Source organism: Aptenodytes patagonicus, chromosome 20 (genome assembly GCF_965638725.1).
Source record: "Aptenodytes patagonicus chromosome 20, bAptPat1.pri.cur, whole genome shotgun sequence".
Classification (NCBI taxonomy): domain Eukaryota; kingdom Metazoa; phylum Chordata; class Aves; order Sphenisciformes; family Spheniscidae; genus Aptenodytes; species Aptenodytes patagonicus.
In genome coordinates, this window is record NC_134968.1 from 916,603 (window position 1) to 930,661 (window position 14,059).

At 44.4% G+C, this 14,059-nt stretch overlaps 3 protein-coding genes across 3 annotated transcripts in view; 2 read left to right on the plus strand and 1 right to left on the minus strand.

The window, feature by feature from the left end:
• ACLY (ATP citrate lyase) overlaps window positions 1-7,585 on the plus strand; it is a 30,670-nt gene extending 23,085 nt beyond the window's left edge. The window contains exons 16-29 of the mRNA XM_076356776.1: window positions 282-450; window positions 968-1,072; window positions 1,326-1,522; window positions 1,697-1,778; window positions 2,159-2,269; window positions 2,821-2,948; window positions 3,143-3,236; window positions 3,492-3,646; window positions 4,424-4,574; window positions 5,135-5,278; window positions 5,512-5,625; window positions 6,156-6,238; window positions 6,489-6,565; window positions 6,734-7,585. Of these exons, the coding sequence (XP_076212891.1) occupies window positions 282-450; window positions 968-1,072; window positions 1,326-1,522; window positions 1,697-1,778; window positions 2,159-2,269; window positions 2,821-2,948; window positions 3,143-3,236; window positions 3,492-3,646; window positions 4,424-4,574; window positions 5,135-5,278; window positions 5,512-5,625; window positions 6,156-6,238; window positions 6,489-6,565; window positions 6,734-6,828 (1,705 nt within the window). The 3' untranslated portion in view covers window positions 6,829-7,585. The remainder of the gene's footprint in view (window positions 1-281; window positions 451-967; window positions 1,073-1,325; window positions 1,523-1,696; window positions 1,779-2,158; window positions 2,270-2,820; window positions 2,949-3,142; window positions 3,237-3,491; window positions 3,647-4,423; window positions 4,575-5,134; window positions 5,279-5,511; window positions 5,626-6,155; window positions 6,239-6,488; window positions 6,566-6,733) is intronic.
• Window positions 1-8,591, minus strand: part of ODAD4 (outer dynein arm docking complex subunit 4) — a 45,834-nt gene extending 37,243 nt beyond the window's left edge. Inside the window, exons 1-2 of the mRNA XM_076356775.1 lie at window positions 8,496-8,591; window positions 7,936-7,988 (exon numbers count right to left, since the gene is read on the minus strand). The gene's annotated coding sequence lies outside the window, so the exon portion shown is untranslated. The remainder of the gene's footprint in view (window positions 1-7,935; window positions 7,989-8,495) is intronic.
• A 114-nt stretch (window positions 8,592-8,705) lies between these two features.
• On the plus strand, window positions 8,706-12,536 carry KLHL11 (kelch like family member 11). The gene is made up of 2 exons (XM_076356707.1): window positions 8,706-9,178; window positions 9,262-12,536. The coding sequence occupies exons 1-2, from the start codon at window positions 8,706-8,708 to the stop codon at window positions 10,856-10,858; spliced, it is 2,070 nt and encodes a 689-aa protein (XP_076212822.1). The 3' UTR covers window positions 10,859-12,536.
• The last annotated feature ends 1,523 nt before the right edge of the window (window positions 12,537-14,059 follow it).

Genomic DNA, 14,059 nt, shown 5'->3' on the forward strand with positions numbered 1-14,059 from the left:
AGGCTCTGGTAACTTCACTGTGGGAGAGCTTATTCATCTTGCTGGATGCCTCTGTCCCCATTAGCCCGTCTCCTTCCATATGCTGCTCTGTTCTATACTCTGAAGAACCTTCTGCTGTTAGTACGGTTCCTCCCTATGTACGCTCACTTGCTAGTGAGTCTCACAGTCAGTCTGGGTGTCTGAGAATTGGGGTTTGTAAACTCCTCTATCTGCATGCACTGTATCCCTTTGTCTTTCCAGTAGCCTTAAGAGTCAGGGCTCTTTCATCTTCTCCTCCATAGTGGTGACCACAGGCAGAAGTTCTATTGGGGCCACAAAGAAATCCTGATCCCAGTCTACAAGAATATGTCAGATGCCATGAGGAAGCACCCAGAGGTGGATGTTCTCATCAACTTCGCATCTCTGCGCTCTGCTTATGACAGCACTGTTGAAACCATGAATTATCCACAGGTGAGGGATCTAGAAGAAGCCCAAGAAAAGAAGGAAAGTCTTGTCAGCAGGGTACCAGTGTTTCTTAAACTGTGATGGCATTAGCAAATTGTCTTGGTCTTCCAACTTAGCAGATAAATACCTCAATTCTAACACCCTGTAGACTCTAAGGAGGATACTGGAGTTGCATAGCAAAGTCTAATGCCAGACTTGCAATTTGTGCAAGAGGAACTAGGCACCTTTTTGCTAGGAGTGATTACTTTGGGTTGGTGAAAATACAGTGCTGCTCTAACGTGCAAGGGGGAGAAAAAAACTCTCTGAACAGTGCATTGAAACTGCTGTGAAGATGACAGTAGACTGCAGATCCAGGCACTGGGCCTTCCTGTATGATATAGTGCACAGCATGACCTCCCAGAGGCCTGACAAGAAGCAGAAGCTGATCGTGCCCTGTGAGCAGCTGTTTGCCTTCTCTGTCCTGCAGAGTTCGTTGGGGTGGCAACACTGGGGGGTACTAATGGTTTTCTTTATCTTGATGCAGATCCGTACCATTGCCATTATTGCTGAGGGCATTCCAGAGGCCCTGACACGCAAACTGATCAAGACAGCTGATAAGAAAGGAGTCACTATCATTGGGCCTGCAACTGTAAGAACTGATGACCTTTTTTCTCCTCTTGTCCCTTTGTCTTAATATTCAGACCAGCTTTCTCTGAAGGACAGAGTATATCCTACAATCCATTTTGTCTTTAGTCATATAAAGTGCGTGTTAGTTTCTCATTTTAAGGTCATGTTACTGTCTTGTGTTGTTTGTATAAATAGACAAGACTGCCTTACAGAAATGTTCCTAAGTTTCATGTATATTTTAAAGGGCTTTACATCTTTCTCTAATTTTCTTGTAGGTTGGTGGGATCAAACCAGGTTGCTTTAAAATAGGCAACACAGGAGGCATGCTGGATAATATCTTAGCATCAAAACTGTACCGTCCTGGCAGTGTGGCTTATGTTTCACGGTCTGGAGGAATGTCCAATGAGCTCAACAACATCATTTCCCGAACCACTGATGGGGTCTATGAAGGGGTGGCCATTGGAGGAGACAGGTAGGAGTCTGCATCTTCAACAAAGACACTGTTGGGTTTTTTTTTTAAGTCAGTCAACAGAAGAATAGTTAGTAATTTGGAGGAAGAAGGGCAGGCTGGCTGTTAATTTTTCTTTTTTCAGAAAAGTTTATGAAACAAATTCAACTTCTACCATCTTCCCTGTATTCTACCCAGATATCCTGGTTCAACTTTTATGGATCATGTCTTGCGTTATGAGGATACTCCAGGAGTGAAAATGATTGTAGTACTTGGAGAGGTGAGTGAGACCAATTCACTCCTATCTGAGAAATACCCACGTGTTTTGTTTTGGGAGCATCTGACCTGGCTGCAAGGATGCTAAATAACAGCTACAGACAAGCGGCAGCTATTCATATTGTTCATGAATGTCTGAATTTTTATTTCATGCTTATTTAATCAAAAGAAACTGAGTGTGTTCCACAGACAAGCATAGTCTCCCCTACTTTAAAAAACCCAAACAAACAAATGAGGAAGCTTTTGTTCTGAGACTTCAGCTGTTACTCAATGAAAAAGGAGAAGAAAAAAAAAAATCCAAGTAATGCTTCCATGTGCATCTTGGAGCTGGTTTCTACAAAAGTGCAAAGTTTTGAACCAGCTCAGCTCTCTTTCTTTCTGCAGATTGGAGGCACAGAAGAGTATAAGATCTGCAGGGGTATTAAAGAAGGTCGTATCACCAAGCCAGTGGTGTGCTGGTGTATTGGTACTTGTGCCACCATGTTCTCTTCAGAGGTATGGGTAAAAATGGGGGCAAATGCATGAAATAAGTATATATCCACAACAGAAATAAAAAAGCCAACTTCTCTCACTGTGCCTAAACCTTCCAGAATTGCCAGTAGCGACTTAACATGCAGAAGTTAATAAATATAAAGGATAAAAGCTTTCTGTGTTTCTGTAGTCTGCCACTGGAGATTTCCAAGGGATTCTGCATACTTGTAAAGGGAGCCCAAAAATCCCAGAGAATGCAACAGATTCTGATAGCCACCTGCTTCTGGAGTGGGAATGGGAAAGATGCATGTTAAGCAGCTCTAGAGCGTGGGGGAATTTAGGGAGGCAGAACGTCAATGGAAGAACCTGGAGTGATTCCAGATCAGAAAATGCCCTGCATATTGCAGTACTGACTGCAGTTGCAACCAAGAGTTCTGATAGTCCAAATAAGAAGGCAGATGTGCAGTCACTGGTATTCCTCTGTCACCAGTTTCCTAGTCAGTTCTTTATTCTGTTTTACTCTCTGCAGGTAAATAACTTGTATTCCTTACTGCTGTCTCTTCTCTTGTTTGTAGGTGCAGTTTGGCCATGCAGGAGCTTGTGCCAACCAGGCTTCTGAAACTGCTGTTGCAAAGAATCAAGCCTTGAAGGAAGCTGGTGTGTTTGTTCCCCGGAGTTTTGATGAGCTGGGAGAGGTCATTCAGTAAGTCACATTAACAGGGCACCTTCAGCAGGAGACAAAAACTGTCAGGGCGTTGATTCTAGCCTGATAAAGGAATATATTCCTGCTTAAGGAAAGCAACTTCTATCAATTCTGGGGTTTTAAGATCTAGATTAAGACCACCTCACTTGTATCTCTTAAAAGGACTTAAGTTAATAAATGGATCCTCTCCCTAGGTCTGTCTACCAGGATCTTGTGGCCAAAAGAGTGATTGAACCAGCTGAGGAAGTGCCTCCTCCAACTGTGCCAATGGATTACTCCTGGGCAAGGGTGAGCTGTGCTGTTTTACCTGCTTTTTGGTTCCTTAAAACCAGACAGGATGTTTGCTGTGATTCTGGATGCTTATGGTGATAATGGTGTTGCCTTGGGGTTTTATCTCGCACTTTACAGTGTTATCTGTGAGGTCACTGGCTACGCTGGTTCTAGGCTGTGGAAGCTGCTCTGAGGCATTGTTGTTTGACCACTCTGCCTCCTACTGCCCCTTGATGGAATGTTTAAAATCCCATCTTTATGCTGCGATTTCAGGAGCTGGGTCTGATCCGCAAGCCGGCTTCCTTTATGACGAGCATCTGTGACGAGAGAGGTCAGGAACTGATTTATGCTGGGATGCCAATCACTGAGGTCTTCAAAGAAGAGATGGGAATTGGAGGGGTTCTGGGCCTGCTCTGGTTTCAAAGGAGGTGAGGCAGCTTTTTGTGAAAGCTCCCAAATTCTTTGGCTTGAAGTTTTGCTTGTTTTATTAATAGATTTCTAAGCACAAAAGTAACTCCAGGATTCCTTCGTGAATGTAGATTCATTGGAAACGCCATCTCCTTATCCCCTCCTCTGAGACCACATCAGCATTTCAAGGCTTCATACAGTATGTTTTAGTCTTGGGATGAAGTTTTCCACAAGTTTTGTGGTGCATTGAGGAAATTTCTCTACTCTAGGCCTGTTTCACACTCTCTGACTACTTGCTTATTGCAATTGTCACCTCAACTCTGGAGAGATTGGGGAGTTTACAAACATTTGCTAACCAGCCTGCAGGGAACCTTCTGAATGGCAGAAGTTTGCTGCCTTCATCTGATCATGCTTTCGTTAGAGGCACTCATGGCACTAGCTGGAATCTCTGGCTTAGCAGAACAAGATGAACAGAACTGTAGCATAGCCTCGTGGCTCTCCTCAGGGGGACCCACAGAGCTTACTGGTCAGCCAGGCTGAGTTTGCACACACTCAGCTACAAAACTGACCCTCAGCTCTGAGCTAAACAGCCCCTGTGGAAACGGAATAAAAATCATCTGATCTCTGAGAAAGATATTAGGATGTGCTGATGGGTATTGTGACCCTACAGCTCCCTTTCTCTGTTCTGCTTCTTTCAAGCATACACCTAAAACAAAAGTCACTGTCCAGTATAACACCAAGTGTCTTGTTGTTCAGTTTTCTTCACAATAAATGACTTCAGTCTCTTCCTTGCTCAGGTTACCAAAGTATGCCTGCCAGTTCATTGAGATGTGTTTGATGGTAACAGCAGATCATGGGCCTGCTGTATCTGGAGCCCACAACACCATTGTCTGTGCAAGAGCTGGAAAAGATCTTGTCTCGAGTCTCACTTCAGGCCTTCTTACTATTGTAAGTACTTAATCTCCAGAAGATTTTGCTTTGCTACTCATTACTCTGTCCAGGTTTTATTACTATCAATTTAAGATTTACATTGGCTGCAGAGCCACGGACAGGCTGTGTCTGTTCACTCACACTTTGAATTTCTGTTGGATTCAACTCTAATAGCTTGATGCTCTAGGTTTAAAACCTAGTCCATTTTTCTAGTAAGCAAGACTATTTTGATGTCTCTCACTTGAGTCTAGAAATATTTTGTAGAAGCCAAATTGCTGTCAGCATTGTCCCTATATGGTTGCCTAGTCTCTTCCAATACTGACAAGTAAAAATGTGAATAAAACAGACTTTAAATTGCATTTCCCCCTGCACTCTGTCTCTAGTGGAGATGCATTGGCTACATATTGACACTTGTGTTGAGTTATTAACAGATGCTTTATCTCAGGTGCCTGCCTGACTTTAATTTCATGAATGCCACATTGATAAGCAAGGCGGATGGGGAAGATAATCTTGTGCTTGTTTTGTACCTTAACCGTGGAGTCCTTTGCTATAATTCCCTTTTTGTGTATTGCACCCAGGGTGACCGGTTTGGTGGAGCACTGGATGCTGCAGCTAAAATGTTCAGCAAAGCCTTCGACAGTGGGATTATCCCTATGGAGTTTGTGAATAAGATGAAGAAAGAAGGGAAACTGATCATGGGCATTGGACACAGAGTCAAATCGGTAAGAAAACTGCATTAGTATACACCAGAGGTTTGTTTGGGGTTGGTTGGTTTGTTTTTAGAGGGGTGGGGGAGAGGAAGAAAAACGAAGGAAGGAAAATTAGCAACTTTCAGAGGCAGCTAATGACCAAATTCTCAGGAGTGTTAAATCCTAAACCTACAAATAGTAAAGCTTATGGCAAGTACCTTTGTAAGAGGGAACATCAGTGACTGTAACGTGTTCTTAACTTGCAGATAAATAACCCAGACATGAGAGTTCAGATTCTCAAAGACTACGTGAAGCAGCATTTCCCTGCTACCCCACTGTTGGACTATGCACTTGAAGTAGAAAAAATTACAACTTCTAAGGTGAAATACACTAGTATTTATTTCCTCTTGAGCACTTTTTCTTACTGGGGGACATGTGACATGGGGTTAATACTGTATTTTAATTACAATGCTTCATAAGTTACAGCTGGGATTTTGTTTTTCTATGGTAGACTTTGGGCCAAGTACAACTACAGTTTGGCAAGGCTGAAGACATTTGTTGGACACTAGGAAAACGCTGAACAAACCAAAACCCGTTATCTGTGGTGTCCAGAGTTATCTGGAACTGCTGTAGTCTTTAAATCTGAGGCAGAGCTAGCGCACATAATGGGCTGTGGCAGATAATCTCTGTGGTTTGAACTAAATGCAGGCCCTTTGTTTGGGGCTGTTTTTCCATCATTTGCATTAAGCATGGCTCTTGCTCAAGTTGCTGAACAGCCTTTTCTATCGCTAGGCTTGTGTGCCCACAGTTATGGGCAACCCTCAAATTACCCTTGAGGATGGAAGCTGCCAGGTGAACATCATTTGCCGCTGTTAACATCTTTATTGGGGTGTGTGTTCATTTCCTGCAGAAACCAAATCTTATCCTGAATGTAGATGGCTTTATTGGAGTTGCCTTTGTTGATGTACTCAGGAATTGTGGCTCTTTCACACGGTAAGTAGCTAGTGGGCTGTTTCTCTTAGGTCACAGTCCTATAAAAATGATGGGAGCCATACTGCCAGCTCATGTGGGGCTAGGATTTCAAAAGGACATTGTGAAGGAAATGTAGCCTGGACTTGGGGGAAGGAGGCTTTCACATGAATTTGGTGTTGCTGCTGGCATTAAAGCAGACTCATAGCCTTTCTAAGATTGATTCCTTTAAGTAGTTCCTCATAGTGATCTATTTATTTCTCTTCTCTTGCAGGGAAGAAGCAGATGAATATATTGATATAGGAGCTCTTAATGGCATCTTTGTACTAGGCAGGAGTATGGGATTCATTGGTAAGTTTGCCATCTTTCTGCCCCTTCCCCCCTACTAGGGGATGCCCTGCCACCGTGAACATGAGACATGTGAACCTCTGGGGACTCGGTCTAAAATGCTAGTTGTAGGAATACAAAATTTCTGCTTCTCCTCCTAGATTTCTGTAACATAATCCACTTTTGTTTTAGGACACTACCTGGATCAGAAGAGATTGAAGCAAGGTCTGTACCGTCACCCGTGGGATGACATATCCTATGTTTTACCAGAGCATATGACAATGTGAGAATCTGTAGTATTGCCTCAGAATGTCACTTCAAGAAGACGGAAGCCTGCACAGAGGACAGCCACAAATGGACTTTGATGTATAAAGGCCACTGGTACATAGACATTGAGCTGCCTGGTCAAACTGTGCAAAGCAACTGTTACAAGAATAGAAACTTAATCTAATAAAAACCAAAACTTGTGATATTCCATGTGTTACCTGCTGTATTTAATACTGTCTCTCACACTTTTATTTTTTCTACTAGTTTCATTTTGTTCCCAGAAAAGACTTTAAGGGTTTTGGGAGGAGAGTTCTGCTCATAGGCGCAGTCTTACTGAACTTGCGGAAGATCCGTTAGTCTGGTAACAAGATGTAACTTTTCCCAAAAGAGGGGAAAGTACCCATTGTTCCCATAAGCCATGACTTGGGCTTTTTTGTTGTTGGTTGTTTTTCAATTTGTTTACTGTGTTCTCATCTTCAGTCTGATTGTATCCTGAATAGTGGGACTGCTGCTGATGTATAAACAATGTTACTCAAACTCTGGTGTTAGTAATTTAAAGTGTAAAGTTGTAACATACTGCTGTTAAAACTGTGAAACTACATGTATTCCAGTGTCTGTATTTATGCAAACAACTTCTCATTTACTACTACATTGCTGGTATATGGAATGTCACTCATGTTATCTGCAGATGCAAAAATAATCTCAGTTAATAACTTCAGCGTCCTACTTGTCTGTGTATTGTAACCTAACTCAAATAAACGATACACTACTAACTTACTCTTTTTCCACTTCTGGCTTCTAAAAGTTGGTCCCAGACTGTGTCTAATGGAATGTGTTGACAAGCTGGGAAACAGTCGTCTAACAAAATACCAAACCTCAGAGCAGTTATTCCTCTCATGGTGTGTGTTCTGGTTGATTTAAGAGAAGGGGGGGGATGGGGACACCAAAAAACAACCTCTCCTGTTTCAGTGTGTGTCAGGATAAAATTTAGCAAATTAGAGAAGAAAAAGGAGGAAAGTAATTGTCTATAATTGATATAGCATTATACAAGAGCTAGGGAACTGTATCATATTGTATAGTAAACATTGAAATAATCAACTGCAGTTAACAAAACCAAAAAAGGGTACCTTAGTTGGAGTGAGTGAATTCCTCATGTAAAGTCCCTTCCCTGCAGGCTTGCCTGAGAGAGTGATGTTAAGGAGAAAAATAATCAAAAGGATATCTCAAGGCTCTGAATAAAACTATGCATGTATTTCTGGTCTGTGGTACCTACGCAGTTTGGCAAAGCAATCTAGTTCCCTTGCAACTGCAACGTGCGTAGCAAGCTACCTTTGTGCTAAATCACAAGGCTCGTGGGCAGATGCTCTGGCTGTCGCACCCGTGTCCTCACCAACCAACCCAGCTGTCACCTCCAGCACCAGGGCGATCCCAAAACGGAGAAGCATCGGGGACAGGACAGGTCAGGCTTCGACCCCCGCGTGGGGTAGGCCCAGCAGCTCCCTCCTGACGGGTTTTCGCGCTCGCCGGGCAGCAGCGCCCCGGGGAGCGAGGGGCGCAGGAACCGCCTGCCCCCGTCCCGCCTTTCACCTGAGGCGGGCGGGGGGGGGGGGGGGGGGGCCTGGTGCTTCTGCCGCGGTGCTGGTCCAAACGCCCTCTCCGCTCACTGAGGAGCGAGGGGGGCACTCACCTCGGTCACATCCCTGCTGCCCCGGGTGACGGCGGCCCGGGCTGAGGGGACGGAGCGCCCCGGGCGCTGCGCTTGTGCCAACTCCCCCACAGCACCCCGGCCGCCATTTTACCGGCGGCGGCGGCGCCACCTCCCCGCCAGGGGGCAGCGCAGCGCACGTCACTCGCGCCGCCGGCGCCCCGCGCGCAGGCGCACTGGCCGCAACCCGCCATGTCGGACAAGATGGCGGCGGCCGCGGCCTCCCCTCAGCCGCAGCCGGGCCCTGGCCCGCCGGCGGCGGAGGCGGAGGGCGGGGGCCCGCGCGGCGGCGGGGTGGATGGGGAGGCAGAGGCGGAGGAGTTCGGGTGCCTGGCGCACTGCTCCGACCTGGCCTGGCGGCAGAACGAGCAGCGCCGCCACGGCCTCTACTGCGACATCACTCTGGCCTTCGGCGGCGGGCGGCCCGGGGCGGCCCGCGAGTACCGGGCGCACCGCTCCGTCCTGGCCGCCGCCACCGAGTACTTCACGCCGCTGCTCTCGGGGGGCTTTGCGGAGTCGCGCTCGGGCCGCGTGGAGCTGCAGAAGTGGAGCTCGGAGGGCGGCCCCGACCCCGACACGGTGGAGGCCGTCGTCGGCTTCATGTACACCGGCACCATCCGCGTCAGCCCCGGCAACGTCCACGAGGTGCTGGAGATGGCCGACAGGTGAGCGGGGCCCGGGCCCGGGGGGTGCGACCGGGCCGGCGGCGACCGGGCCGCACCATCACCCCTGTTCGTTTGTTCTGCAGGTTCCTACTGACCCGGTTAAAAGAGTTCTGTGGGGAGTTTCTGAAGAAGAAGCTCAATCTCTCCAACTGCGTTGCAGTTCACAGCTTAGCCCACATGTATTCCTTGAATCAGCTGGCCCTCAAAGCTCAGGATATGATCAGGAGAAACTTCCACAAAGTTATCCAAGATGAGGAGTTCTACACTTTGCCCTTTCACCTCATCAGAGACTGGCTCTCAGACTCGGAGATCACAGTGGACTCTGAAGAAATCCTCTTTGAGACTGTTTTGAAGTGGGTTCAGAAAAATCCTGAGGAAAGAGAGAGGTACTTTGAAGATCTCTTTAAACTGCTTAGATTGTCTCAGATGAAACCCACTTACCTTACTCGCCATGTCAAATCTGAAAGGCTGGTATCAAGCAACGAGGCCTGTGTTAAATTAGTGTCTGAAGCCGTGGAGAGTCACGCCTTGCGGTCTGAGAACTTGCAGTCTGGTAATCTACAACATTCCGCTTGTCCTGTAGCGTTGTTGCCGCGTTTTGGACAAAACATGGACGTCATTATGGTGATTGGTGGTGTGTCAGAGGGAGGAGATTACTTGAGTGAGTGCGTAGGGTATTTCATCGATGAAGATAGGTGGGTAAACTTACCGCACATACATAATCATCTTGATGGGCATGCTGTTGCTGTGACAGAATCTTATGTTTATGTGGCTGGCTCCATGGAACCAGGGTTTGCCAAGACTGTAGAAAGGTACAATCCAAACAGAAATATTTGGGAGCAAGTCTCAAATCTAATAACCAGAAAGCATTCTTTTGGCCTTACTGAAGTTAAAGGAAACTTGTACAGTATTGGCGGACATGGCAATTTCAGTCCTGGCTTTAAAGATGTGGCCATTTATAATCCCGAGCAAGACAAATGGCTTAACCTGGAGTCAGCACCAAAGATTCTTCGTGATGTCAAAGCTGTTTCTGTAGAAGACCGGTTTGTTTATGTTGCTGCTCGTACTCCAGTTGACAGTGATAGCGAAGATGGATTGAGGGCAGTTATTATCAGATACGATGCTGAAACAAGGCAGTGGCAGGATGTGGAGTCTCTGCCACTCATTGATAATTATTGCTCTTTTCAGATGTCTGTTGCTAACACAAACTTTTACCATACGGCATCGTGCTGCCCCAAGAGTTACCCTATAGATAATGAGGAAGCCAAGGTAAAGATCTCTGGCAGGGCCTCGGATGAAATACTTGAAAGCTTACCCCCAGAGGTTCTTAGCATTGAAGGAGCAGCTATTTGTTATTATAAAGATGATGTTTTTATCATTGGGGGGTGGAAAAACAGCGATGATATTGACAAGCAATATAGGAAAGAGGCCTATCGTTACTGTGCTGAGAGAAAGCGCTGGATGCTTTTGCCTCCTATGCCTCAGCCTCGCTGCAGAGCAACAGCCTGCCATGTGAGAATTCCCTTCAGATGCTTGCAGGGAACACAAAGATACCCTATGCCACAAAATTTGATGTGGCAAAAAGATAGAATAAGGCAAATGCAGGAAAGGCAGATGCAGGAAATACACCGACACTCCCTAAGCTTACGGAGAATGCCACGCTCACAGATTGAGTGCTAGTTTCTGGAATACCGCTTCTCCTGATGAATCTAGGAAATACTGTGCTAAACCATTTTGTTAGGCTTGATATGTCTTTATAAGACATGGGGGTGTTGATTGGATTTGATGCATAAAACCAGCATCTTTTATGTATTGAAAATTAAGAAGCTCAGAAATTGAGGATGGATGGGAATTGTGAAACTATGTGAATCCACCAGTATTACTTAATGGTGCCCAGGGAAAAACTAGCCGGGAACATTAAGTCTGTTATTTCTCTCTTCAGATCTTTGTTTTCAAGGATTTCTGTAGAGTTAGTCTCTAACAGTTCTATTTTGAAAATCAAAGATCTCTATCTTAATAATTTAGTGGTTACATTTGTGTGTGCTTGAAAGCACCTGTTTTATTTGCACTTATATATTGACATTCCTTTGATTCTCTCCTTCTCAGTAACTAAACTTCACATATAATTGGTGTTAGTGTACTTAGCTTTCCCAAGTTGGAGGCAAGTGCAATAGTTATATATGAAAACAAAAGCACAATCTTTCTTTATAAAATTACTTCAGGATGTTTCTATGTGTATTAAATATTTTGTATCTGTATGTTGTAGAGAGGTTGCAGAGTTTGTTTATAAATGGATGATTGGTAGAACACAAGACACTTGCTAAAACGGAGAACTTGAGGCAGTAGGTTCTTTTTCAGGTGTATTTGAAGATGCTTTGAGTTTGTCTTTGACAGCTTCATTAGAAACTTGAGCCAACAGTCAGCCTGATAAAAGGGGTGAAAACCAGCGAAGTAGCCACCTACCAACGTTGACTATTCATTTCTATCGGTGTGGATTAGTAAGAATGAGATTATTTCACAGTAATAAGTTGAAACCTGAGCTACTTGCAAATCCTTTCTCAAATGTTGCACACGTTTTAATTCTAGTGAAAAAGTGATTAGAAGAACCCCCAGTTTCCAGCCTGTCTTTGACAATCGGTACCCTTTGCCTTCAGTATACTTTCTTGAGAAACTTACAGTAGCTGTGCTGCAGTGCTCCTTAACAAATCAGCACTTGGCGTTCCCCTTGAAGTGAGATAGCTGAGTTTTCATAGTCTCTAAGTATTTTAATTTCCTCACTTACTGTGGCGGTAAGATTTAAGATGATTTAAATACCTTTTCGCATTTTGAGGTGGTTTTACATAAACCAGTGCCCTGGTTGGCTCTGGTTTGCTTACTGCTATACTCCCAAGGAACAGAACGGGGAATATTTCCTTTAGAGTGTCGCTGCCTCTCAGTTAACTGTCCCACTGAACACTCCTTCTCCCTGATCCGAAGAGCTCCAGGATGATTTAGGTTACTAGCGGATTCAGTGCATCCTTCCTACCTCCTTTTCTTCCCCATCCTTCCCTTCATTTGAATGTTCCAGGTTTTCACATGCAACCTAACTCAGGATCTGAGGGAAGGGAAAGGGAGGAGTAACCAGGGTGTTCCAAAATTTGTGTAGACAAACATTGGAGAATCTGTATACTGTCTTTGGTTCATATGATGATTTGCTGGTGGTTTTGATGTGGGCAACTTCTTTGCAAAAGAACTTCTAAACAGTTTGGTTTTTTGTTTTGTTTTGTTTTTTAATTGTTTAGCTTTCTGAGCTGATACTTCTCATTTTCCAATTCAACAGGCAACCTAGATCATATCTGAAACACTGGGTAAGTCTTTCAACCACATAGTGTGTAAAGGTTTCTCTGTGTACATCCCTTAACACTCCACTTTGCAGTTCACTTGCCACTTTTGATATCAATAACTTGTCTTTTTGTAATAGAGTAATCTAGCCTTGTTTAAAAAAAAAAAAACAACAAAAAAACCTTGAAAATCTTAACAGTTTAGTCTCAATTTACTCATCTATGGTAACCGTGTTGTATTTTATTTGCCTGTTGGGTTGTTATGCAAGGGCAGATTAAACTGTACGATGCTGGCCTAATGCAAGAGAGGAAATAGATAAGCTTGTTCAGGTTTAAGGCTGATGTTCAGAAGTGACTGTTACCAAATCAGCTCATGCAGGCCTTTAAGCAAGGGGTTAATCAGTGGAGTTTGGCCCATGAACTCTTGCAGATTTGGCTGGAGTAGTTTAAGAATTACTGCCCCTACAGCAGGGTTTGTGAATAGAAGTGTGAAAATGCCTCACAGCTTTAGTACTAAATCCATTGATTTAACTTAAATTTGTGGGACCTGATTTTAAGATACTTTACCAGACTTTGCACAGAAGCAACTGAGAAGATTTTACATGCTCCATCCCACTGACTTTGCTGTAGGAATTTTTAACAAGCAGTTGAAGGATGGTAGTATGTCAGACCACCACAGCTCTGTCAAAGCCCTCTTGTAGTCTGTCAACAAATCTGGACAATTTGTAGGGAGAAATACCAAGATTATTATTTCAGTTGGAATATGAACTAAATAGTTTAACGTGTGGTAGCGTGCAACAAAATCAAATGCAAGAACAAACTTCTTGCGGTCTTTCTTTTTCTAAGCAAAATTGCTGTTGCACTTACCATGAGAACTTCTGGCTGACATACAAGCTGTACAGTTTACTAAAGACATTCCGCTCAAAGGCAATGTCAAAACAGCTTAGTGTCTGGACAGCTTAACTTGTGAATGCCAGCCATGATTCTGTATGTGATGCACTATATCTTCGTATGTTCCGTTTGCATGGTGAGTGATGGGCACTGTGGACAGCACTGGTTTGCTCTAACTTTTGCTATGCCAGTTCTGTGGAATTTTTAAATAGTTGGGGTTTTTTTTAGCCTTGACTTTAAGTGGACCAATTGCATTGCACATGGGTTTTAACTGACAAGTCTAACTATCCAATGTATCACATGTAGGTGTTCAGAAGAATTGCGTTATTGACTCTGGCTGTAATTTAGCCCACTAACCTGTGAATCGCATAACAAATTCCTTGTGGCCCTTGACTGCCGTAGCTTGCTGGGTGTTTATAAAATGATCGTACAAACAAAAGCCTGGGAATTCTTTCAGTGTGTTTATAGTGGCTAGTTAAATGTCAGCAAGATCCTAGTGTGTATTCAGCTGAGTATTAGGAGACTGGCTTCTGGCTTTCCTAATGTAAAAGAACATCAGGTGGAGTTTTTCCTCCTCCTTACGACAATCGTACCTCTATACCTGTACTGAATACATGCCACAAAATGCATGTGTCATGTCCTGTCTTTCTGCTCAAAGTATCAGTGGAGT

Coding starts and splice junctions, on each gene's coding strand:
- KLHL11 (XM_076356707.1), top strand. CDS start 8,706: ATGTCGGACAAGATGGCGGCGGCCGCGGCCTCCCCTCAGCCGCAGCCG. Junction 9,179..9,261: donor GTGCTGGAGATGGCCGACAG/GTGAGCGGGGCC, acceptor TTTGTTCTGCAG/GTTCCTACTGACCCGGTTAA.